The sequence below is a fragment of the Erinaceus europaeus genome, chromosome 8 (assembly GCF_950295315.1).
Source record: "Erinaceus europaeus chromosome 8, mEriEur2.1, whole genome shotgun sequence".
In the NCBI taxonomy this organism is placed as follows: Eukaryota; Metazoa; Chordata; class Mammalia; order Eulipotyphla; family Erinaceidae; genus Erinaceus; species Erinaceus europaeus.
The window spans coordinates 123,465,796-123,490,225 of NC_080169.1; the positions used below are offsets into that span (position 1 = coordinate 123,465,796).

The 24,430-nt window shown below is 49.6% G+C and overlaps 1 protein-coding gene across 9 annotated transcripts in view; it reads right to left on the bottom strand.

Moving 5' to 3' along the window:
* KMT2C (lysine methyltransferase 2C) overlaps positions 1-24,430 on the bottom strand; it is a 146,194-nt gene that overhangs the window by 74,664 nt on the left and 47,100 nt on the right. For 8 of the 9 annotated variants that reach the window (XR_009551263.1, XM_060196824.1, XM_060196823.1 and 5 more), the window contains exons 6-14: positions 24,148-24,317; positions 23,564-23,715; positions 22,199-22,312; positions 20,600-20,677; positions 17,358-18,070; positions 9,443-9,562; positions 7,273-7,389; positions 3,228-3,329; positions 2,926-3,030 (exon numbers count right to left, since the gene is read on the bottom strand). Coding sequence is in view for 8 of the 9 variants with exons in the window: in XM_060196824.1 (XP_060052807.1) it covers positions 2,926-3,030; positions 3,228-3,329; positions 7,273-7,389; positions 9,443-9,562; positions 17,358-18,070; positions 20,600-20,677; positions 22,199-22,312; positions 23,564-23,715; positions 24,148-24,317 (1,671 nt within the window). In the remaining variant the exon portion in view is untranslated. Of the gene's footprint in view, positions 1-2,925; positions 3,031-3,227; positions 3,330-7,272; positions 7,390-9,442; positions 9,563-17,357; positions 18,071-20,599; positions 20,678-22,198; positions 22,313-23,563; positions 23,716-24,147; positions 24,318-24,430 lie in introns of those variants that run through there. The other variant, XM_060196828.1, reaches the window with a different exon arrangement.

The following is a 24,430-nucleotide window of genomic DNA, read 5'->3' on the forward strand; positions in this document are numbered from 1 at the left end:
CTGTAGGCTCCCAATAATAGCAATAAATTCTCACAACCTACAATGTCTACATCCCATAAAATTTATTCCACCGAAAGAAAACACAAAGATCTGTTAATACCAAAGAAAACTGTTAGTTAATACAATGGAGGGGGGGGGAGAGTCAGAGATGAGAGGATTATCAGAAATATGCAAACACTGGAAAGAAATCAAAAGGAAAGCAAGAGAATTATCCATCCCTAAGTGATCCTGAGAAGGACAAGTACAGTGATCTGAATGACTGACTTCCACGCAGGTGAGTCACTGGGCAGCAGCAGGATGTCTGGGGGGCACATGGTAGGAAGGAAAGCGACCTGGCCAGATCTGGGGGTAGCTTACCCAAGCCTGGGAGCACGCAGCGGAGATTCCAGACGGGGCGAGAAAGGTAACAACACAAATGTGAAGAAATAAAGCCCAACAGGCTCCACAATGGGTCAATGACACCAACTCACTAATCCAAGAAGTCTGACAAGCTAGAAGAGATACACAGGCGAGATTGCCAGGACACAGTGTAATTGAACTGCTGGAAATCCGACTACAACAATAAACAACAAGGGCAACAAAAAGGAAAAAAATGGCCTACAGGAGCGGGGGATTCTCAGTGCAGGCACCGAGCCCTAGCCATAACCCCGGAGGCAAAAACAAAACAAAACAAAACAAAAACCAACTTAAAAGAGACAATCTTTAAAGCAAGCAGAGAAGAGCGACCAAATTATGATCCAGTAGAGGACAGGGGAGACACAGTCAGCTTACACAGCACAGACCTTGCAAGCCCGAGGCCCCAGAGGCCCCAGGTTCGGTTCCCAGCACTGCTCTGTGCTGGAGTGGAGCGGAGGGCTCCCTATGCACATTCTCGCATGAAGACCAACCTGGACAGAAGGCGGGCAGCTGACTTTATCAGAAACACAGACCAACGACAGCGGAATGGTGTTATTCAGGATGCAGAGAAAACGGAAGGCGAGTGCAGAGAGAGAGAGAGAGGGAGAGAGAGGGAGAGAGAGACAGGGTGTGAGTGCAGGTCAGTCTATAGCCGTCAAAAGCACAGGTCAAACTGCAAGCTTTCGGAGTTTAAAGACTGAGAGGTTCAGCAGAAGAGTACAGGATGCCCACAGAGAAGGGGTGGGGGGGCTGGCGCAGCACCCTGGGGCCTCCCCCAAGGGCAGACGACTCATGTGCCCCTAGTAGGCATTTCTGGGTCTCACCACGCCCCCTGATGACAAGCCCTCTGAGAGTAGAGACGGCTTCGTCAGGTCTGCAGTCCCGGCAGAATTCACTGCACTTCTCACAGAGGCTGAGGCTGCAGTGTTCTGAACGACTCAGAAGGGTGGTAGCGGCAAGAGTCACGTGGGGGCAGAATGCTGGGTTCACATGCCAGCTCCCTAGTCACTACTGGCATTATATAGATTATATATTCTTGGTCTTGGTCAATATACTATATATACACTTTTTAAAATCAGGGGGCAGGCAGTAAGTAGTTCACCAGGTTAAGCATACATAACAAAGCACAAGGACCAGTGCAAGGATCCTGGTTCAAGCCACTTAACGGAGTGGCCACACATATTACCAAGCACGAGGTCGAGGGTTCGAGCCCCTGGTCCCCATCTGCAGGGGGGACGCTTCACGAGGGGTGAAGCAGATCTGCAGGTGTCTCTCTATCTCCCTTCTCTGTCCTATCTAATAAAAAAAAAATATTAGAAAGAAAAAAGGGGGGGAGCTGGCCAGTGGTGCAAGCAGTTAAGTGCGCATAGCACTATGCTCAAGGATCCATGTAAAGACCTGGGTTCAAGCCCCCGGCTCCCCACCTGCAAGGGGTCGCTTCACAAGCAGTGCAGCAGGTCTGCAGGTATCTATCTTCCTCTCTATCTCCCCTCCTCTCTCTATTTCTCTCTGTCCTATCCAATAAAATGAAAAAATGGGGGCTGGGTGGCAAGGACCCAACTTTGAGCTCCCCGGTCCCCACCTGTGGGGGGAAAGCTTCGCGAGTGGTGAAGCAGGGCTGCAGGCGTCTCTCTGTTTCTCTCCCTCTCTATCACCCCCCTCCCTCTTGATTTCTGGCTGTCTCTATCCAACAAATAAATAATTTTTAAAAATGGCCACAGGAGCAGTGATTCGTAGTACCAGCACCGAGCCCCAGTGATACCCCTGGTGGCAACAACAACAAAAAAATCTCTATATAAATTAAACACATTATCCTATTTTAGATGGACTATTGATAGTTTTTTCACTTTAATCATCTGTTTACGATTTAGATCCATAATTTAAGAGCTGTTTCTTTCAGATCGAAGAGGGAAAGGCCTTTGGTCAAAGTTGAGAGGACTAGCGGTGAAGACAGGTACATGAATGAATTACTTATTACTCTAAGTCCCCTCAGTGTTTTAAAATAAATCATTTATTTGTTTGCTAGATAGAGACAGAAATTGAGAAGGGAAGGGAGAGGGGCTAGAGGGAGAGTGGGAGATAGAGGGAGAGGGAAAGAGGGAGAGAAGCGAGGAGGAGAGGGAGAGAGAGAGAGAGAGAGAGAGAGAGAGAGATGGAGGTGGAGGGGAGGAAGAAAGAGAGCCACATCACACCTTCCCAACTTGTGATGCTTCCCCTCTGCAGGTGGGGGCTGGAGCTTGAACCCGGGTCCGCCCGCAAGGCAGCGTGAGCCTGCCCCGTCTGCTCCACCTTTATGATCTGGGAATGAATCGACTAAAGCCCGTGCTACAGCAAATATCGTTTTGTTTCTGTAAGTCAGACCAATGCGATGAGGCGCACGAGGCCACGAGCACTTGAGCCCACACACCTGCTGGAGTAAACTAGTCCCCCGAGACAGCTCTCTGAAAACCAGACTCGGCGTGTCTCAGACAGACAGACACACAGACACACAGAGGCACTGTGTCATCTGTGGACAGAAGGCAGCCTTACCTTAATGCTGACACAGTACGGGTGGTAACACTGGCCGCACTGCGAGCACGCCAGCAGCCTCCCCTCCACGCCTTGGCCGAAGCTGCCGCACACCACACACATGTCCTAGAGGCCAGAACACAGGGACGGTTCTTGACTGCGGTCAGAAGCCAGAGCCGGCCACGCTCCGGTCACAGAAACGCAGACGCTGGTCTCGGGACTCCGAGACGCCCCCTAGCTCGGGGGGCTTCCGTGGAGACCGCCGCGCCCGGGACAGAGCAGGGTGGGGGGAGCGGGAGGGGAGACGGGCTGAGCTCTCAAACCTGGTGCAGAGTGAACTTGTCGCTGCTGGAGAACAGCACCACCGTGTTGTGCATGGAGCTCTCCTCGTCATCCTTCGTGGAGGAAGCGTCGGCCGCCGACACCTGCAGACGGACCGGAGAGCGGCCATCGTGAGGCCCTGCTGGGAAATGCCACGGGCTGCGGGGTACCTCGAACACAACGTCTGCCGAGGCCCAGACTCGGGTCCCGGCTCAGGGCACCGCGGCCAAGGCATCACCGAGGCCCAGACTCGGGTCCCGGCTCAGGGCACCGCGGCCAAGGCATCACCGAGAGCCTCAGAGTCTCTCTGGAGCGCCCAGCTCCGGGCACTGGTGTGTGAGGAGACAGCACGCCGGCCACTGGGAAGACGTTCTCACTCAGATGCACTGGTGAGAGGCGGTGACGCCACCGTGTGTGTGTGTGTGTGTGTGTGTGTGTGTGTGTGTGTGTGTGTGTGTGTGTGAGAGAGAGAGAGAGAGAGAGAGAGAGAGAGAGAGAGAGAGAGGGCGCACGGACACACACGTCACGCTGCTCAAGTGACTCCTGGAGCCTTGAACTTGACTGATTCAAACTGCGGATAAAATGCTGTGAGCATGAAGCACACCGTATTCCAAAGACGGCACCAGAGAGTGCAAGGAGCTTATAAATCATTTTGCCTGCGTCATGCATTATACATGGAAATGGAAATTTACGTCTCTTGGGCACAGGATGTACATCAAATCCGAATCGATCCATCTTTGCTATCCTGCAGCGGGACATCACTCTGGCCAAAGGTGCCAGGGGCTGGGCTGGCACGCTACCCACTCATTCTGCTGTGCTCGCCCCGGGCCACCTCCCGGGCTGTGCTCTCCTTCCTTCCTTCCTTCCTTCCTTCCTTCCTTCCTTCCTTCCTTCCTTCCTTCCTTCTTTCCATAGTATTTAAATTACACATGTGATTCACTTTTTATTCTTTCAGGTGATGTTGTGTTCAAATGTGCTATTATTTTAAAAGGCTTATCAACATTTCACATTTAGGACTGTCAACCATAAGAATTCATTAGTGTTGGTTAAATCTGACTAAATCAACTAAGTACTCATCAGCCTTTTTAATAACAATTACACCCAGAGAGCCGAGCATGAGGTCTGAGTCAGAGGTTCCATAAGAACAAGGAGTTTCATGCCGCAACTCTAAGAGACACTCCTCTTCCCTGAAAACGTCAGTCATGCCTATAGGCGTGGAACAGAAAGGCAGCAGGTTAAGGCTGAAGCATTTATTATTTCTCTTGAAGAAATCAAATATATATATATATAAATATATATATATATATATGTTTTTTTTTTCTCAAGGAGTAACTAAGAGAAGAGTAAGCAGAAGGAATGAAGTGCAGTGAACGTGCCCAGAGCACAGGAACCTCAATTCAGCCTGACGTATAGTGCAACAGCTCTTGGGCAGGGCCAGCAGGGAAAAGCAGCTTCTGACAGTCACCGAAAAGTCTCAAGACTATGGGGGAGCTACAGGCTGTTAAGATGGTCACCGCCAGTGGAGTGGCTAAAACTGTGGTAATGCTAAACTTTGGGAACATCTACAACGAGTGACTAGCGATGGGGAGACTGAAAGGGCTGAGGGACACGCGGCCAGTCAGGAGGAGCCGCGTTTCCAGACGTGATCTGAGGTTCAGAGGACGCTTGCACGACATGAGCACACAATATGGGAAGACTTGGAGATTCATCTGAGGAAAGGGGAGTGGGATAGCTATGTGTTGAAAATTACAGAAGGTCACTGGGAAAAAGAAAGAAGAAGAAAAGATACACACTGCTGAATGACTCCATAGAGTTCCCCGATGTGGTGCATGTTTTGAAGGGACTCTGGGTGAGGACACTGGCAGGGAGCAGGTGCAGCATACACACAGCACAGCAGAGCCAGTGGCCCAGGTTCAATTCCCGACGCCACCATACGCCAGAGATGAGTGCTCTGGGTCCCTTCTCACTCGTAAGGACTAAAAGACTGTGCAAAAAAGCATGACAGGCTCATTTGTAGAGACGGACAAACTTTAAAATTCATATGGAAATATAAAAGATTTATTTAGAATACTAAAACAACTATGAAAACGTGTGAAATCACAAGATGAAGATTTTAAGAACAGTAGAAATAAAGTAGAGGTAATCAAGACAATAGCAAAGTCATGACCCAGAGACAGAAATGGACAAAGCACAGGAATCACGAAAGTAGGTTTGCTAAAGAAATACAAAGAAACAAAAGCAAAACAAAAAACAAAACAAAACAAATCGAAAGCTGGGTAGTCAGCAGTGAAGAAAGTAAACCAGTTTGCACACAGACATCTAGCTACCTAGGAAATCTAGAAACGCAGCAGGCAAGACCAGCTCAGACTGAACCACAGGTCTACACATCACACGCAAAGCCGTCACAGCTCTGGAAGATGGCTGGTGATGTGACTCCCATGCTGCTGCTGTGCTGTGTGCTTGAGCCAGGTTCCACGCCAGCAATCAACACACTGAAGGAAGTTTTGTTGCTGTCTGTCTGTCTGTCTGTCTACTTGGAGGAAAAAGGAAAAAAAGGAAAAATATTATGGAAGAAAGCTTCCGGTGGCCTCTGGGTTTATGTGTATAGCCAGTGGCCAAAACCTGGACTACAGATTCAATGGCCATGCACAGGGCTTTTGGGACATTTACATGCACACTGTGACGTATTTCACAGCAAAAGCAGGAAGACCACTGGCACGTGTGGGAGGATGGATCTCAAGACAGGTGCAGGAAGTCAAGTCACAGAGAGACTGTCCGGAATGATCCTAGTCTAACAAGCTCTAGAAAATGAAGAAGTGATGAGAATCGGACTGTTTTCACCACCTGGGGGAGAGGGAGCTGAGAGAGGGTCTTGGGGGACCGAGTGGTGGCACACCTGGTTGAGCCCACATGTTACAATGTGCAAGGACCCAGGTTTGAGCCCCCAGTCCCCTGCAGGGGGGAAGTTTCACAAGTGGTGAAGCAGTGTCACAGGTGTCTCTCTGTCTCTCTATTGCCCCTTTCCCTCCTGATTTCTGGCTGTCAAGGTACTGTATGCAGGAGAAGCCATCGGCCATCAGTCATCAGTCACGGAACTGGCTTTAAGGACACATCGAAATAAAGTTCGGTCACACGCCAATGAGCATGTATCTATCAGTTTGCAAATATTTCAGTCTTAACATTTCCAACGGCTTCAGCCACCACACGTGGCATTTCTGTTGTTGCTTTTTAGTCACTACAAAACAAGCAAATCACTAACATACGGGGAGCCGGGCGGTGGTGCCCCTGATCAAGCGCACATAGCACAAAGCGCAAGGATTCCAGTTTGAGCCCCGGCTCCCCACCTGCAGGATGGGGCACTTCACAAGTGGTGAAGCAGGTCTGCAGGTGTTTCTCTTCCTCTCTGTCTCCCCTCTCAATTTCTCTCTGTCCTATCAAAAAGAAAAAAAAAAAGCTAATATACCAACATGAAATTTAAATTAAGACTTTCACATAGACTCAAGAACGTATCAGGAGTCTGCTTTCCTGTCTTAATAGAAGAGTACGGCTCATACTGAGCTCTGGGAAAGGGGTGGCATAGATCCAAGTCAAAGAGGAAAATGAGAAACGCAGGGAGAAAGAAAACATTCAAAAGATCGCGTAACGGCGATACCAGACTGTCATGCCCGAGGTTCCATGCCTGGTGCCTAACTTAGGCCAGAGCTGAGCAGGGCTCTGGCGAAAAGGGAATGAGGGAAAGAAACGGGTGTGTGTGGGGGAAAGGTAAAAAAAAAAAAGGTCAGAGGGTTTTTTGAAAGATGAAACTGAGACTGTTAGCCTTTTTATGCAACTCTTTGAGTGTCATCAACAGGCAAGGGAGAAATGGCCCCGTCAGTCCCGCATGATGGCGACAGGCACCGAAGAGGAGGTGAGCTTGCAGACAGACTCTCCTGCCCGAGCCTCCGAAGTCCCAGTTTCAGTCCCCACACCACCATAAGTCAGGGCTGAACAGTGCTCTGGGAACAAAGAAACAAAACGAAAACAAAACTAGAGGATCGTGAGCCTTACCCCAGGTAGCATGACTGTCCCGAGGCCACTTTTCAATTTGGACCGGCCTCTGCCACCGCGTCCGGAAAGTCCCGCTCCGCGAGGCCTCCTCTTCCCGGGAAATCCTGACCCGCGACCCTGCATGGCAGGTAAGGGAGAGTCAGCACGGTGCAGAGCCCGCAGAGCTTGCCAGTGCGGACGTGCAACGAGACCGCGCGTTACATGTTCTGCAAACACCTGCGTCTCGCTCTTATTCCAGTTAGATGATCGCTACCGGTCGACCAGGCTTACTGCTGTGGCCACCACAGATGAAAAACACAAACAGGCAGGCCGTGAGCCTGTGACTGCGAGCCGCCCTCTGCCGCTCTCCCGCATCGCATCTCCTTTTCCTGTTTGTCAGGTGGCGGGAGCAGCCGTGGCGGCCAGCTACCCCACAGGGAGCCCGTTACCCCAGTCTAGGGCGCCGGCAAGACGCGCTCTCTCGTGAACTGGTCTCTCGGTGATTTATTTAAACGACAGAGTCCCTTTATTCTCTACAGGGTCACGCATGCAGTGATGCCCCATCGTCTACGAGAAGATGCTATCCTGGGGACAAGCGCACTGAGGAACCAGACGTAAGGGACTCGTTCGGAGCCACTCTCGTCGCTTCCGTGTCCTGCCGCCCTGTGGCAGCAGGCTGTTTCCCCCGCCACCGGCAGCAACACTATCCCACAGTGGCTTGGTGAATGGGGCAGGTGCACACACCGTCGTGCTGTGCCGCTTAGAGAACTCTGTCTTTCGAGGGTGCGGGAGAGCCTGGCCACGGACAGGCGTTCCTGTGCATGCGAGCCGTATGCCTGAATGTCGGCCTCACACAGAAAGCGTCTCTTTGGGGAAGTGAGTTCAGTCAGGACACTTTAACAACAGAACCAGGGTTACTGGTGACCGGTGCTTCCTCATTTCTATTCCGACTCGTGTGCCATGACCTGGAAAGCCTGGCATCTATCTATACACAGCGAAGCTGTGTGTATTCAAACTTACTCAGATATTCAGGGAAATCCCACCTGGTATTTTCCCCAGCCAGTTTCATGATTGGCCATAGCTTCTACGGATGATACTGATCACTCGTCAATGAGCAGTACAGCCTGGGCATCACCGGTTTACGCTTCTACTCTGAGCATGAAATACAAGCCCATAAGCGTAAGGGGCAGGGGGGAACATTTCCCTTTCAGTTTGGACAAATAAATACAGTCAGTTTCCAAACAGCTTCTCCTAGTCCTGTGTCTCTGCTGTCCTTTCTCTCTTGACTTCTCCCCACATTGGAGAGAAGCGGGCAGAATTGGTTCATAGCGTTAATTCTTTTTCAGACAGGTATAAAAACTGAAGTCAGTGATCAAACCAAGACTACAGTGACCTGTTTTTTGATCTGTTTTTCCTCAACACCCAGTCAAAGCTAAAAATACAGCTCGGTAACATTCCCTTCGAAATGAGGACTTATACTTTCAAGACTCTGATGATATCAGAGGGAAATGAGGAATAGTGCCTCCCCTGGGGGTAGAAAGTTAAATTGGAGTAGGACAGACCTTCTCAGAAGCACTGACTAGTCTAAATTAAACAGCCTTAGCCCAGGATTATAATAAACCAAAGAGGTGAGGAAATGCGTTCTCTAGCCAGTGAAATACTTTTTAACTTTTCAGACGCTTGGCTCTCTCCAATGCACTTTTACCCTTCAAAATGCCACCAACTAGGTTAAGTGCTTTCAGCATCTGCGGTGGTCTACCAAGCGCACGGAAGGGGGCGCTCTCTGGTCCTGAGCTTAGAAACACCACGGCTTCTCCACTGGTGCAGAACACATCGGGGTATTTATCGCATGCTATCGTGGATCAGCAAATTCTCGATTACGTCATTACCTAAGTGACGGGGATTCTCCCTTCACAGAAGTACTGGTAATTACAACCGAAAGCAACCGTGAAAGCAAACAAAACCAAACCAAAAAGACATGAAGAGTGTAGGTTTTCAGACTCAGTCACGTAGAACTGCAAGTCCATTTCCCCCAGTCCAGATCTTGAAGGTCAAGCATGGTGCTGGGTCTTCGTAAGGGGGCTCTGGGAGCTGAACTCTCCCACTGAGGAGAACCATAGTACCTCACATCCACTCGAACAAACCCAACCACAAAGACATGACAAATGAATGTAAATGCAATTTTATTTACCACTTTGATGCTCCAGATGGCACTGCCAGGAAGCTGTCTGGGTTTAAAAAGTTCCCGGCCTTCTGAAATGTCTGGGGACCAGGAAGGTGGGCTCACCGTACTATGGGTGCTCCAAGCCCCCTAGGGGATGCGGGTGAGAAAACAGATGTGTGAAACTCAGCAACACAAAAGACCAAAGCCGGCAACTAAGGAGTTTCAGGCAGCAAAACCAAAATGCTTCTATGTGGAAATTTAGGACAAATCGCTTTCAATCGCCATCAAGGTAGGGGAGAGAACTTACCACAGACAGTAATTTTACACTTAAGAAAGTTCGCAGGTACAATGAAATGTGACCATTAAGAGTCTGGTGACGTCAGCTCAAATCATAAACTGTTTTGGGGTCACTTTATTCTGATCATGGTCACTCTACTGAAAAGCAGCAACAGCCAGGCTTGCAGACTGTGACGGATAGATGCCTGCTGCGGAAGCAGCTGGACCGGTCCGGGCCAAGAGCTCTGGTGTCTTGGAAGGGCTCACTTTCACTTTCACTGTGGGGCGCGAGGTCTCTAACCTTGCGAGTCCCTCACTGGCCACCAGTCTGGAGCTGAAGTTTGGTTTTGACTTGGGAGGATACCCTTAAGTCACTGCCAAAGTTTGACTACCTTGAAAAGTGAAGAAATGTTAAAGCAAGTTGTCCTAAATTTGCAGATTGAAATGCTTAAAGCAGCTGGTCACATGGAATAGTATTTCATTTAGGTAAGTAAAACAAAACCCAGACATTCACTTCCAAATAGCCAGAGTCAGCGAGAACCTGTAGTCTGATGAAGATGAACGGGGGCGTAAGGAAATGTGTTTATGTCAAAGGGGTCAGGGCTTAAAAAAAAAAAAAAAACCCACAAAATACATGTCAAATAATAAACCTGTTTGAATTAGGTAACTCAACAAGACACGTTACATTCTTACCAAGTAGCAGACTAAAACTTCTGAAACATGGTACTTACCAGCTTAAAAAATAGAATCTAACTAAAAAAAAAAAAAAAAAAAAAAAAATCACACTCTAATCATCACATAAAAACACCACCAGAATTTCAATGACCAGTGAGGACTAAGAGGCGAACTGCTCATGGGCGGAGGACATAGTTCATGGACTAACCGCTCTCACCTGGGGTGCTGGAGACCCGGTGTCCCCTGGTACAGAGAGAGGACACTCTGGTGGTGGGTGAGGTGAGCTGACGCCTCTCTTGGGGACATTGTGCCATGCAATGATTGTCTTATAAATCAACATTTTCTTCAACAATGTAATAATAATAATAATAATAATAATAATAATAAGTTGTTGTTTGCTTACCCTCAGCCTCAACTAAAATCCCCAATGATTTCAGGGACACTTGGTTTACTAGCCTCAAACTGGCCCAAACCACAACTTTTTCATCTCTGCCCCCCGCCCCGTGTCCAGCTGTACAGGAAGCTCTCTCTTATTGAAAGTCCTTTCTCTCTTTTAAAATATTGATTTACACGATTCTAAGTTAACGAGGTATAACTCCAGACCGCCCCATTCCCTCCACTGGAAGCCGCAGTGGTTCGAAGGCCACGGGTGTGGGCTGGTTGTGTGTATGTATTTATATGTATATTTATTGACTTATTTTGCCCATTTTTTCCTACGGTCCTGCCTTCACTTCCTTTCTGAATCACACCTACATAATTACTACTTGTGAGTGTCCTTTATTGTTGAAAATCCCCTATCCCTCTCGTTGTGCCAGATGCCCCAGGACTGCCTGGGGGTCCGGGCATGGTCTGTGGGCCTGCAGCCCCGAGGCGGACACTGGTGGCACTCTGAGCTGCGCCTCGCGCTCCGAGTCTGCCACACAGAGGGGAGGTGGGGAGAGGCCGGGAGCTCCAGCCTGCACAACGTCCACTTCCAGCAGAGCCCGACAGCAGCTTCCCACCTGCATTTCCACCGTGTCGCACAACCTCTCCCGTCGCCAGTTCTGTCTCGGACGTGCCCATGGCAGGACTAGCACCAGGGCTCCGGCCGGAAAGCCGGGCGTGAGCCGATCACTTTTCTTACCACGTTGCTGCCCGAGGTTCTCCACCCAAATTAGCGGCGGGCCCGCAGGTCTCCTCACTGTCTCCGCACTTCCCGGGCCTTGTGTCCCCACACCTGTGTCTCCCTCCACGTGGCAGTCACAGGGAGCGTCCACCGCCTGGTGACCCTTCCCCAAATCCTCAAAGCGGCCCCACCCACTCAGCCACTCAACGAGCTAGGGCGGCTTCGCCGACAGCAGGCCCGGCTAAGTGGGTCCTCACAAGGAGCTTTCACCTTTGAGCTCCACGTGAAGCGAGCCCCCCTCGCCAGATCTGCTGCACCTTTTCACTGGGGACAGCTTGGAGCGGTACCGCCATCAAGCGGCCCGTGGTTGTGGTTCAGAACGGAGCTCTCGACCTGTCGCCGCTGGTGTCCCGCTGCGGACATTCGGCTAGTGGGCATCTCAAGTTCTTTCTGGTAGGGGGTGTAACAGTTCTGGCCATGGGCAGTGTTTAAAACACAGCCTCAAAAGTCACACTCAGAGATGGTCTTTTAATCACCGTCACCTGGCAGTTAGCTTTGACGCTGAAAGTGTTGTCGTTTCAGGGAGCACTCACACTTCATCTCCCGAGGCTGAGCATGACCAAAGGCTCTCTCCTTCAGGGCTGTTTTCCTGTCACTGCCAGAGTGATCAGAAAGCCACTCAAGCCTCCCGAAGAACTTGCAGAATAAAAGCTTGGGTGATTATACTACGCATGTTAATAAGCACATTATCAGAAGACACTGAAAGAAAGACGGTGATTTTAAAAGACCCGGGGAAAAATGATGCTTAGACTTCAATATTTTGACAAAGGAATTACCTGATATATTCTTTAGACCTGAAAAATAAAATATAGCGATGGGCTGGGAAGACAACTTAGTGGTTATGAAGACAAAAGGAAAAAAAAAAAGATTTTCCTGTCTGGGGTACCAAAGGTCCCAGGCTCAGTCAGCACCACCACAAGCCAGAGGTTTGTGGTGAGAAAAAGCAAAGGAAAACACATCTGTATCAACCTGAGCTGCAGGCCGTCCTTCGCGGCTGACCTGACAATGAAAAAAGCGTGGTTATGGGGCAGCATACCGCGCGCTCCATCTCTTGCTCACTTGTTGCATTTGCGCTGACATTCTCTCATTCACTGGGAAACAGGCGCCTGCTGAGCAGCTCTTGACTGTTGCCGCTCTGCTTGAATACATGCAAATAACCACGAGGGTGTGAAGCGCTGATTTAGGACCTTCCCCTCCCAGCCTTGGATCCTACAAACTTGTTACCAATTTATCCAATATAATTCCTTAGGAGCCGAATTAAAAGAAAAAGCTTTCAAAATATAGCCATTAGGAGACTAAGTTTACTTCCTATCAAATCCTACAGAAACTTAAAAACGCCCATGACCAACAGGTTGTTGGAAAAGTCAGGAGGTATTTTTGCATAGAAGACAGATAAAACACATCATGACTTTTCTAACACCTCAATACCAAGCAGAGACTGAATGAGATTCCGAGAATAAAAACTGCCCCCGCAGGGAGTCGGGCGGTAGCTCAGCGGGTTAAGCGCACGTGGCGCAAAGTGCAAGGACCCACGTGAGGACCCTGGTTCGACCCCCCCCCCCCCCCCGGCTCCGCAGCTGCAGGGGAGTCGCTTCACAGGCGGTGAAGCAGGTCTGCAGGTGTCTGTCTTTCTCTCCCCCTCTCTGTCTTCCCCTCCTCTCTCCATTTCTCTCTGTCCTATCCAACAACAACAACATCAATAACAACAACAACAATAATTACAACAATAAAACAAGGGCAACAAAAGGGAATAAATAAATATAAAAAAAAAAAAGAAAAAGAAAAAAAAAAACTGACCCTGCCCCCCAAAAGCAGGTAGGTGTGGTATCTCCCCTGGAAGCTTCCCATCTCCCAGTCCCAACCAGTGAGGGGTCAGCCCACTTGCAAGACTCTGTGAAGCGAAAATGACTATTCCCCCCGATAGCCCAGTCGAGATTTCCTGTCTACAGAGAAAGGTGGGTGGGGTAACTGCACTCCCGTGGCCGTTTTCTGTTTGCTCACATCACGGCGTTGGGAAGCCTGGACATCTTTGGGGAGCCTGGATTTGAGCAAAGCTGACCTTGCCAGCCAAGCTCGAGCCAGAACTCCCTCCGAAGGAGCTTGGAGACAGAGGGGGACCACTTTTCTTTATCTTATGAACTAGCCGAGATTCTGCTCCGGTAGAGAAAGGGAAGACAGGTAAGAGAGAAGGGGTGCTAGGAAAAGAAAGAAAAACCACTTCTTGTTTGGCATGCACATTCCAGCCATGGCAGCAAGACAGGCTATCTTTATGACTTGCAGAGTGCACTTTACATGCTCAATGCCAAGACGGAGCTCAGCGTCAGAGGGGCTAAGCAGCAGCCCGACCCAGGCTCTAGCCCGGCACCGCCACAGGCCAGAGTGGCTGAGCTCCTGTCTCTTTCTCCCTCACTAAGTAAGTGAATAGGTGTTTTAGTTTAGTCCTGGCAGTGATCTGATAAGATATGCTAAGAGTGCGAAAGCATTACGAGTTTTAGGCCTCAGCCATTAAAACATTGTTTCGGACTGAGGGAGACGGCATAGTGGTTCTACAGAGACCTGCCTGCCTAAGGCTCTGAGGGCCCAGGTTCGATTCTCAGCACCATCTCTAGCCAGAGCTTAGTTAGCAGTGCTCTAGTTTAAACTAAAAAAAAAAAAAAAAAAGATTTTTGGGGGGGGACCAGACGGCAGAGCACCTTGTTGAGCACATACTATAGTGCACAAGGACACAGGTTCAAGGCCCTGGTCTGGAGCATGTGTTATCTGGAGCATGACACCCCAAGGGGCTAGACCTTCTGGTTTCAAAGTATGTCCTCTCCGTGGGTCGAGCAGTGTTCCTTGGGCTTTGGTCTGCACGGGCATTTTTTCCTACTGTTTACTGACTTGTGCTCTATATTTTGGGGAGTGAGAAAGAGAGAGAGGGAGAGAAAGAGAGAGAAAGAGAGAGAGAGAGAGAATAGTAAATAGGAATAGAGAGATAGAAAATAGGGGGAGAGAGGCAAAGAAAGAGGCCACCAAAGTTCTATTCTGTAATTCATGTAGTGTCCTCTATGGCACAGCCACGTGGTGCGAAGGATGGAACCCGGGCATCAGGCACACACAGTAAGGCGTGTGCTCCAGCTGCCTCTTCTAAGAGACGCTCCCCTCTTCTCCTGGGTGCACGTCTGCGCCTGCCCGGCGGTGCCCAAGCAGTTTCCTGCCTCCCTGCTCTGCGGCACACTCCACAGGCAAAGGACCTCGCTGAGCTCTGAGGTCGGGGCACTGGCAGGCGGCTCTGGACTGCAGAAACGAGACCTGCGAGGCCTGCGACCTGTGTTGGGCCGGGTCGGGGAGGGCCTGGAACGTGTCCTCCTCCTCCTTCGAATGCCAACAGGCTTCAGGACCACTGCGCCCACTGAGTGCACCATGTTCGTGAAACACAACAGAAACTCAAAGCAGAAACACAGCGTAGGAGCTGAAATGGTAAGAAGTCTACCCTAAGGGCATTTCCCATCACGGCGTGTGAATACGAGGAGTCGCACGCTCCCCGAGCTCAGGGGAGATTCGGTGAGAGAAGGGAGCCCTGCAGAGCTCACCGTGGGTGTGTGCGCCACACCACGGAAGGTTTCGAGCCTTCCCAAATGCTTTATGGCCAACGGCCACTTCTGTCAATGCTGCAGAACGAACGTGGGGCTTCCTCAAGGGCCGAGAAAGGGGCCTAGCTTTACTACCACACTGCCCTCCCCAAAGTCCCTCCTGTGCCCCCCCCCATCCCCCACTCTCCCAATCCCTGCGGCCCTGAGCCGTGGGGAACAACCATGGGAAGAGGGGTCTTTCTCTACCCACAGCCATCAGAACAGCTCCCGTTATTCTTTGGGAGCTAGAAGGCTGGACGTTAGAGACGCATTTGAAGCAGCCCTGTTCTTGCCGAACGGCATCTGAAATAAGCCCTGAAGTGCAAGGTGAAGCGTGAGACGGCAAGACAGCGCCGCCGCCGTGGGACCTGCCCCTCGGGAACCGGCTCTCCGCACTCCAGAGAGACTTTCGGATCCCACGGCCTGCCCCAGAGCGGGGCAGGTGTGCTGGTGGGTGTGTGCAGCCCTAAGCAGAGGTCTCTGTCTGTCTGTCTGTCTCTGTCTCTGCCATGGGGCAGCACACTGGAAATGTGGCGCCACCTGCAGATCCTCCTGAGCGTGGCCCGTCGCCTGTTTTAAAGCCGGTCTCACAAGCAGCAAAGGAGGGCATTTTTAAAGACAGTGGAAGCAGCCGTATTTTGGAAACAATCTGAAGTTCGTGAAGACTTTAAAAGATTACCCGTCAGTCATTCTGGAACTAAAGTGCCCTTGTTTTTTTTTTGTTTTTTTTTTTAGTGCCCTTGTTTGTTAACAGAATCTGCCCCATGAGGTTGTCCAATAAGCAATCAATCGCTGTCCAAGCCAGGCTGCCCTCGCTCCTGGCCCAGCTGACCTGAAACCACTCTGATGCACTGAGGATGCAAATGAGCACAGACGACTCAATATGCTGAGCTGGACAAAAGGCTCCAGGGGGCCGGGTGGTGGCACAAGTTACAAGACGCAAGGACCTGGGTTCGAGCCCCCGGTCCCCACCTGCAGGGGGAAAGCTTTGTGAGTGGTGAAGCAGGGCTGCGGGTGTCTCTCTCCCTTTCTACCACCTCCTTCCATCTCGATTTCTGGCTGTCTCTATCCAGTAAATGAAATACAGATAATGGTTTTAAAAAATCAAGATAAAATGCTCAAGTGGATCTCGTGCTTCTGCTCCTTCATGACATGACTAGCAAGTTTAAAACGAGATCTACAAGGCTTATCCCATGATTCTGCTGAGTCGCGCGGGCTCACCCTCCTACTGGCTAACTCACGGCTGCAGAGAGCAGCTCCTTAAAGCCCCCGTTCTAACCAAGGTGTTCACCGGGCGAGTGTCCAGAAAAGCTCGCACGGCTGAGAGAAGCCAGGTCTGGCCGCCAGTCACAGAACTCAGCCAGCCGCCGTGCAGGTCTTTGGCTAGGGTGACAGTCACTGCGCTCCTGATTCAACCAGGCATAGCATTTTACCAAAGTGCGGAAATGCCAAGACACAGCGGAACCCATCTCGTGTTACGTCACTGACCACTGCCAAGAGAACATCGAAACCCAAAATGCCACTGCGTGAAACCCAAAAGACAGCCCAGGAGGTCCAGCATCAGAGAATCTGTGTGGGGGCAGAGGAGAAGCCTGAGCCGCTGAGCACTGGCCCTGGCTCTTGCTCCTTGGGGAGAAAAATCAACCCAGGGGCCGGGTGGCATCGCACCTGGTGGAACACACGCATCACCACATGCCAGGACGAGGGTTTAGGAGCCCGGGCGCCACCTGCAGAAGCAGCGTGACAAGCAGTGGAACACATCTGCCGTATATTCCTCTTCCTCTCAATTACTCTGTTCTATCCAATAAAAGAAAAACGGACTTTTCAAACCCCTTAGTAAATTTTGATACTTAAGAATGACATTCTGTAGTACCCACAAATACATCAGAGAAAAAGAAACAGTCCAGTTCACCTAAAAGCTTACTACTTGTTTTTAAAGTTCTGCATTTACTATGACTTAACGTAGAACTGGGAGAGAAAAAAAAGGAAGTGTTATCTATGGGGAATAAGAATCCAGCAGATGACACTTATGTGTTTCAACTATGCTGAAATTTCAAATAAGATCTTTGCAAGTTTAAGACATTACAGTCCTTCATCTAAACGGTCAGAACACAAAAGTGTCAAGGTTCCGTAAACACTCTGCCCCAAGAGAGGAAAGACCAGGTGCATGCGATGCCTATTGGACGCGACTGTTCTGTCATTAAAGTCACCCTACCTGTTTGGAGCGAGGGCGGCCGGGAGAGAATTTTCTTTTGGAAATAGCTGGTTTACCCATGCCGATCTTGGGAGTGACCGAGATGTACGTCGTCGGCATGATGCTGCCCACGGAAGCACTGAGGGCTGGCGGGAAACTGTGCAGCACGTCGTGGGAGGGCGGGTCAGGAGGCAGCGGTGGTGAGGAAGACGCACGGGCCTTGCTCACTTCTGCGGCCGCGCCAAGCGCTGGCTCTGTGTCGGATGGCAGGGTCACAGGCCTGTCCTCCTCACGTGAGCCATCCTTCACGCCGCCCTCCATGGGAGGGGTCATTTCCAGGCTCGGAGACGGAGCGGGAGCTTCAGAGTTCTCTTTCCGTTCCGCGTCTAGTGCCTCTTCCATAACCAGCTGTTCCTCGGGACACGAGGTGCCACTCTGCTCGAGCGGAGACACCAGGGCATCCAGAGGGATGGTGACAGACTCCACGGTCAGCCCCGGGGGCCTTGGCTCTTCTGCGGGTGTCACATTAGCTCTCTCTGATGAATCCAGCTCCTCTTGCTGAACGATGATCTGGTGATCAAAGATTTCAACGTTTTCTGTCACTTCCATTTTGTTTCCATTCTGATCTTCATCACAAACATGCATCACTTTAGAAGTGATTTCAATTTTGTCACTATCAACTTCATGAGAAATCTTATTTTCCAATTCAGAATTCATTTTATCCTGGGATGATGCTACAAAATTTGGAAGATTATGTTAAATCACACATGCATTTAAAATGTCTATGCGTAGGTGAAGGCACTAATGTCTTACAGCAATGGTGCTTGGGCCTCTCTACACAATAGGCTTGGCGAGGAGTCACCAAGCCCGCGTTGGGCAGGGCGTTTCCCAAACGTACTTTTGGTTATACCGTGACTTAAGGCAGACATCGTTCATCAAGAAAGGTGATTGTTGAGTTCATGAAGCCCAACATACACCAAGGCTCATGAACTACAACCAGTCACACACAGATCAGACCAGCAAACCTGACCAAACCAGTGCGTAACCAGACCCCTAGAATCTAAGACTGTTAAGTAGTAAGACTATTAAAACAAAATGGACCAGCATGATTCAACGCTGTATACATGATGCCTTACAATTCAAAAGCTTCAAAAAGGATGTGGAATTCTGTAGTGAAAGCTAATATTCATTTGACATCTAGGAAGAGGGGTTAGTAGTGCTATGTGAGGTGGTGAGTTTAAAGGATGAAAACCAGCCTGGGACAGGGAGGTACTGACTGGGCTGACAGAAAGCCACGGCGTTTTTCTTTACGCAAAGATGTCAGGACTTCTGACAGCCCAATGTTCTGGGACAGACATTCAGATAAGATAGAGCTTCTACCGACTTCAATGAGCAAGACCACAGATAGAAGACATTCTTTGGCACCTGCCCATATGTGGAGTACATATTTAATGGACTCCTTGTACTTCTCCTCATTATTTGTAACCAGAGACCAAGCTAAGAGTCGATGAACACAATTAGCTAACTAAAAGGCACGCGGCCATAGACCAGAGTAAACTTAAGTCAGGGCATCTTTCTGAAGGCTGACAGCAGAGATCCCAGTCCACGCGAGTGTAGGTGGCTCTCCATTCACCCGGTGACTGAAATCTACGTTGTCATCGAAAGCTGACTTTTGGGGCCGGGTGGTGGCGCACCTGGTTGAGCACCCATGCTACCATGTGCAGGGACCCAGGTTCGAGCCCCTAGTCACCACCTGCAGGTGAAGCAGTATTACTGGTGTCTCTATCTGTCTCCCTTGATATCAACCCCTTCCCTCTCAATTTCTGGCTGCCTCTATCCGATCAATAGATATAATAAAAAAAAATTTTTTAAGAATAGTTTTGGATAAAGGGAAAACATCAAATTAGCAGACTTGTATATTTCTCAACATTTAAAACACAAAAGTGCTTCAAAAGTCCTAGAAAATTATAAAAATAAATTTCTGAAACAATATTAAAAATCAAGGAGCAAATACTTAAAAGGTTTAAAGACCCCCCCCCCCAAAAAAAAAAATATATATATAGCACTTGTTCGGACTGGCAAGGTAGCTCACTTGCATAGAGCGCTTTGCTCTACTGAGCACAGAGCCCAGGCTCAAGCCCAGTCCTCACCACAGTGAACGGGAGCTGCAGGCCAGGGGCTTGCTGTTTCTGCCTCCCGACTTGAAAGGTCAGCCTGGAGCAGTGAGGCTTGAGCGATGACCAAACCAACGTCAAAGCCAAGTGCCATCTTTCCAGTGACTCTGTTATGAGGTTTCTGTTTTGTTTTATTTTTATTACTGACCCACAGAGGGTCTGGCACTTTTTCCCCTCCCTTTCTTTAATTTGACAGGAAGAAATAGATAGATACACCTGCAGCACTGCTTTACAGACACAGACAGACAGACACATGCATACATACACCCGCAGCACTGTCCCCCCACCCCACCCCCCGCCACCCGCAGGTGGGGACTGGGGGCTCAAATCTGGCTCCTCGCACACAGTGGCCTGTGTGGTGCCATCACCCAGCAGCCCGAGGCTTATATTTTGGGCTGATGGAAGACCAACTCGTCTGGTTTCCTTGGCCACAATAACAAAACAAAAACAAACAAAAAAACACTATGCGAACCACAAGTAAATGTTTTCATTCTATGCTAGACAGGAATTAATGTGCGACAAGCGTGTGGGTCTCGTCCCTGTGAAGAGTTCCATCCCGCCTGGTCTCTCCCTCACATAAAAATAAGTCTATATATGGCGACAGCACTCGCCACCCCAAGCACCTTCAGTGTACACAGTCACCTTGTAGTCTATGCAGTGCGACTTACACACTGATTGCATCTTGCCTCATCACCAACTCTGGAATCTGCTTTAACTCTTGTGAAAGAGTCGTGACAGCCCACGACGCTGCTCAGCTCTGACTTCTGCTGGTGCCAGGGCCCGGTCCTCTGCTGCCTGGAGCATGTGAAGCCTGTGCTCTGATACACTGAGCTGCCTGCCTCGGTCTGATTTAGAGACTGTTATAGGGAACATGACTTTCTTTAGAAATCCACTGCCGATTCTTTCCAAGAAAAAGCTCACTTAGCAAACAGTTTTCATTCCTTTGTGCAGTGTGTACCTAGCAACAGTAAGCAATTCTGTGGGACAGCCACTTTAAAGGTTAGCAGACCATGATTACGATCTGCACAGCAAACAAGAGGCTTTCTGTTGTCACTTGCCCAAGGTGGACAATATGAACGCCCCGCTTACCGGAAGTCAGAAGGCCACGTGTGTCAGGATGCTCTGGTGACTGGCTCCTCTGCTGTTCGCCGGTGTGAACTGGGACTGCTGTGAACGACACATTTATGGATCTCTAGCACAGAGCTCGGATTTTTTTAGCACTGCTCTTCAATGGTGAGAAGACTGCTACTGGCCAAACGCCCAGTTGCCATTGTAGGCGCGGAACACACTATTACTAATTAGTAGGTAGAAGGTGATGAGGAAATGGGAAATCTAATATGATTCATTATTAGTAACTTCTATTTTATTTTTTGTCACATCTTAATAAAGCTTATCTTTGGGAGTCGGGCGGTACCGCAGCAAGTTAAGCGCATGTGGCTCGAAGCGCAAGGACCTGTGTAAGGATCCCGGTTCGAGCCCCTGGCTCCCCACCTGCAGGGGAGTGGCTTCACGGGCGGTGAAGCAGGTCCGCAGGTGTCTATCTTTCTCTCCCCCTCTGTCTTCCCCTCCGCTCCATTTCTCTCTGTTCTATCCAACAACAACAGCAACAATAATAATAACAACAAGGGCAACAAAGGGGAAAAAATAGCCTCCGGGAGCAGTGGTTTTGACCCCCCCCCCAAAAAAAAAAGCCTATCTGTTTAGTAAGGGTCATCAAACTGACTTAACCTCATGAAGTCTGGGCCATTTTATGCATATGCTCGTTAAGAAATTCCCCCTGGGTCCCTGGACTCTGTGACTTTGAATGAAATTACTTTTGCCGTAAGCTCATATGAGACAAACATGACCTAAGTTCTTACAGTGTTTTTCTGGTCACGATTCCAAGGCCTAGAACACCTGAAGCAGGTGTTCTCATCTGAAGCAGGCATTTGCACTCACGCATTGCTTCATGTGTGAACCCACTCAGTTCAGGGACAGGGGTGAGCTGTGACAGTGTGTGAGGACAGTGGGGAGCTCACAGAAGACCCACGTGTGCACAGGGGGCAACATACAGCTCCCACAGACATCAATCTAGCCCCCCCCATCTCCTCAACATGTAATAAAATGTAAGTGAGCAAAGTGATGTCACTTAGTCTACGCAACAAGCCATAACACATAAAAATCCACCAGTTTGAAGATGATCCCATGATTAGGTTAGCGACTATGACTCCCAAGCTCGTCTCTCACTAATTTCAGATCCTCCAGCACGGGAATAACGATCATCCAGTTACAAAAGATTGAGTGGGAATGTCACTGCAGTGAATGAAGCCACTGCGGACAAGCTGAGCACACCTGAAGTGACGGACAGACTTCACTGCATCAGCAGAGATCACCTCAGCCCACAACAGCTCATTCGCAGTCACAAGCGTTGACTACAAGAACTGCTTTTGAATGGAAAAAAAAAAAAATCACGTGACTCCTAAGCAAAGTATGTCTCGTGAAAAAGTCTAGACTGCAGGTAAACGAAGGCTATGTAGTTACCCTCTCTCCCTAATTCATTACTTAATAAAAAAAGGTTCTTATCCAAACAATCTCCAAAGTGATCTTCTCTTGGCAGACTTCTTATTTAGGGTTGCAGCTCGTTTGTGACATGTCCACACGTCTATACTGAATTCTGACATGCCATCTGTTAAATAAAAGCATTCTTACCATCTGGAACAATTCCAGGTGCAGGTTCTGGAACGCAGACATCTTTACTGACTATTTGCGTGAGATAGATCTCGTGGTCTTCAGTCCCCTCAACTTCCATTTCGTTGCTGTAATCTGAACAGAGAAGTGTTGATTCTGTAGTTCAGAAGGTGGGCTTCCAGTTGTGTGGGCTAAGACAATAATTTTTTCTACAGAGCAAAAAAGGCCACCCTGACTGACATCAGGATGTGTATAGACTTTTCAATTTCAAACCAAATGTATATTTAAGTTTTAAAAAATATATAAGGGACCCCACCAATGTGTCCTGGAGCTCCGCTTCCCCAGAGACCCACCCTACTAGGGAGAGAGGCAGACTAGGAGTATGGATCCACCTGTCAATGCCCATGTTCAGCGGGGAAACAATTACAGAAGCCAGACCTTCCACCTTCTGCATCCCACAATGACCTTGGGTCCATGCTCCCAGAGGGTTAAAGAATAGGAAAGCTATTGGAGAGGGGATGGGATATGGAGACTGGGTGGCGGGAATTGTGTGGAGTCATACCCCTCCTATCCTACGGTTCTGTTAATGTCTCCTTTCATAAATAAATAAATAAATAAATAAATAAATGGAAGATATAATGGGCACTTTGTTTTTCAACTTCATTCACACCTGTGTCCTGAGAGCTGGCATTCTAAAAATGAGAAGTTAGTAACTCAGATATGTCAGCTCCTTGCAGCTGACAAAATGCAATTTTGATAGACACCATCATTCACAATGCCGGAAATGGAGGCTCATCTGGAAAGCATGTCCAATTCCCTCGCCAGCCAAGAATCTTGTGGCTAAATATATTTAACCAGCAGTGTGCTATTAAAAAGACTCAACACCTAACCCTCTGGAGAGGCGAGAACTCCGATTTCAGGACATCACAAGGCGTAAATGAGTAGGTGTGAAGAGCCAGCCAGCGGCAGGCAAAGTAGGCCGGCGAGATGGCCGGACACAGCGGCTCTCCCTGCTGGCCCCAAACAGCACACCTGAAAGGAAGTCACTCATCCCAGCCGGAAGGAAGCCGACTCCATGCTAGTCCAGACGCTGAGATGCCGAGAGCACCTGCCACCTGCAGGCCGAGGGATGCAGAATGAGGTGGCATCTGGAGGCCTGGGAGGTGGTGCAGTGAGCCAAGTGCTGGACTCTCAGGCATGTGGTCCTGAGTCGGCTGCCTGGCGTCAGGTTTAATCTCCCTCTCTCGTTCATAAACCGGCCAGTGTTTTCACACAGGGCCGCACACACAGGGCCGCACACACAGGAGCCCCTCGTCACGGCCGCGCAAACCGGCTGGCGGCAGGTTGGCGCAGCGTGACACCCGCGAGAGAGATGCCCGCACCTACCTGTGGAGAACTCTGCCATCAGCATGTCGTCGCCCGGCTGCAGCGGCCCCGTCTCGGCAGCTAAGTGTTTACAATACATGCAGATATACTCTTCCTTGACCTGAGAATCCAGTTCATGATCTGTTGGTTTGTCACATTCTAAATGAACCCATCTGCAGCGATAAATATATTTAAGTGAAATTTTCTATTTCAGAGTCAAGTTAGTATCTAGGGAGAGAGCTTGCAATTGCTGAATAACTTGACAGAGCAGGGAAGGTCACGGGGCGGCAGAAGTGGTGACAGAAGCTGACGATTAGCAAGGCTTCTAGAAAAGGAAGGATTCCCCCCCCTCTTTTTTTTTTTTTTGCATAGCCTTTTCGGAGCTGGTATATTTTAGAACTGTATCCTCTTTATGTTTCACTGTTTCTGTCTTCCTCCTTCACTTTCTCATGTTTTACAGACTCAGAGAAACTCTTCAGACTCCATCTACAACAGTACCGAGAACTAGAAGGATTTCCAGAGAGGCAAGAGCTTGGCTAGCAAAGCTACAGGCACAAGGGTGGGAAAGTGCCCAGAGGCCTGGAGGGAGCAAGTGAGCCGCTTACCTCCTGCACATGTTACAGTGAAGCGCGTCTTCCTGCACTTCTGGGTGGTAGCACTTCCCGCACAACGGACATAGGTTATCCTGCTGCTGGTAACAGCTGTCACACACCAGGCAGTTGTGATGCCACTGAGAGCTGGTCCGCGTGCCGCACTCTACGCAGATTCTGCAGTTCTAAGCGCCGGGAGGAAGGGAGACAGAGCAGCCTGTCAGACACATGCATCGCAGTTCTCTATGAAATCAAGGCCACGCTCGCCGATTAGAACGTCACGTTCTTTCATACTCAT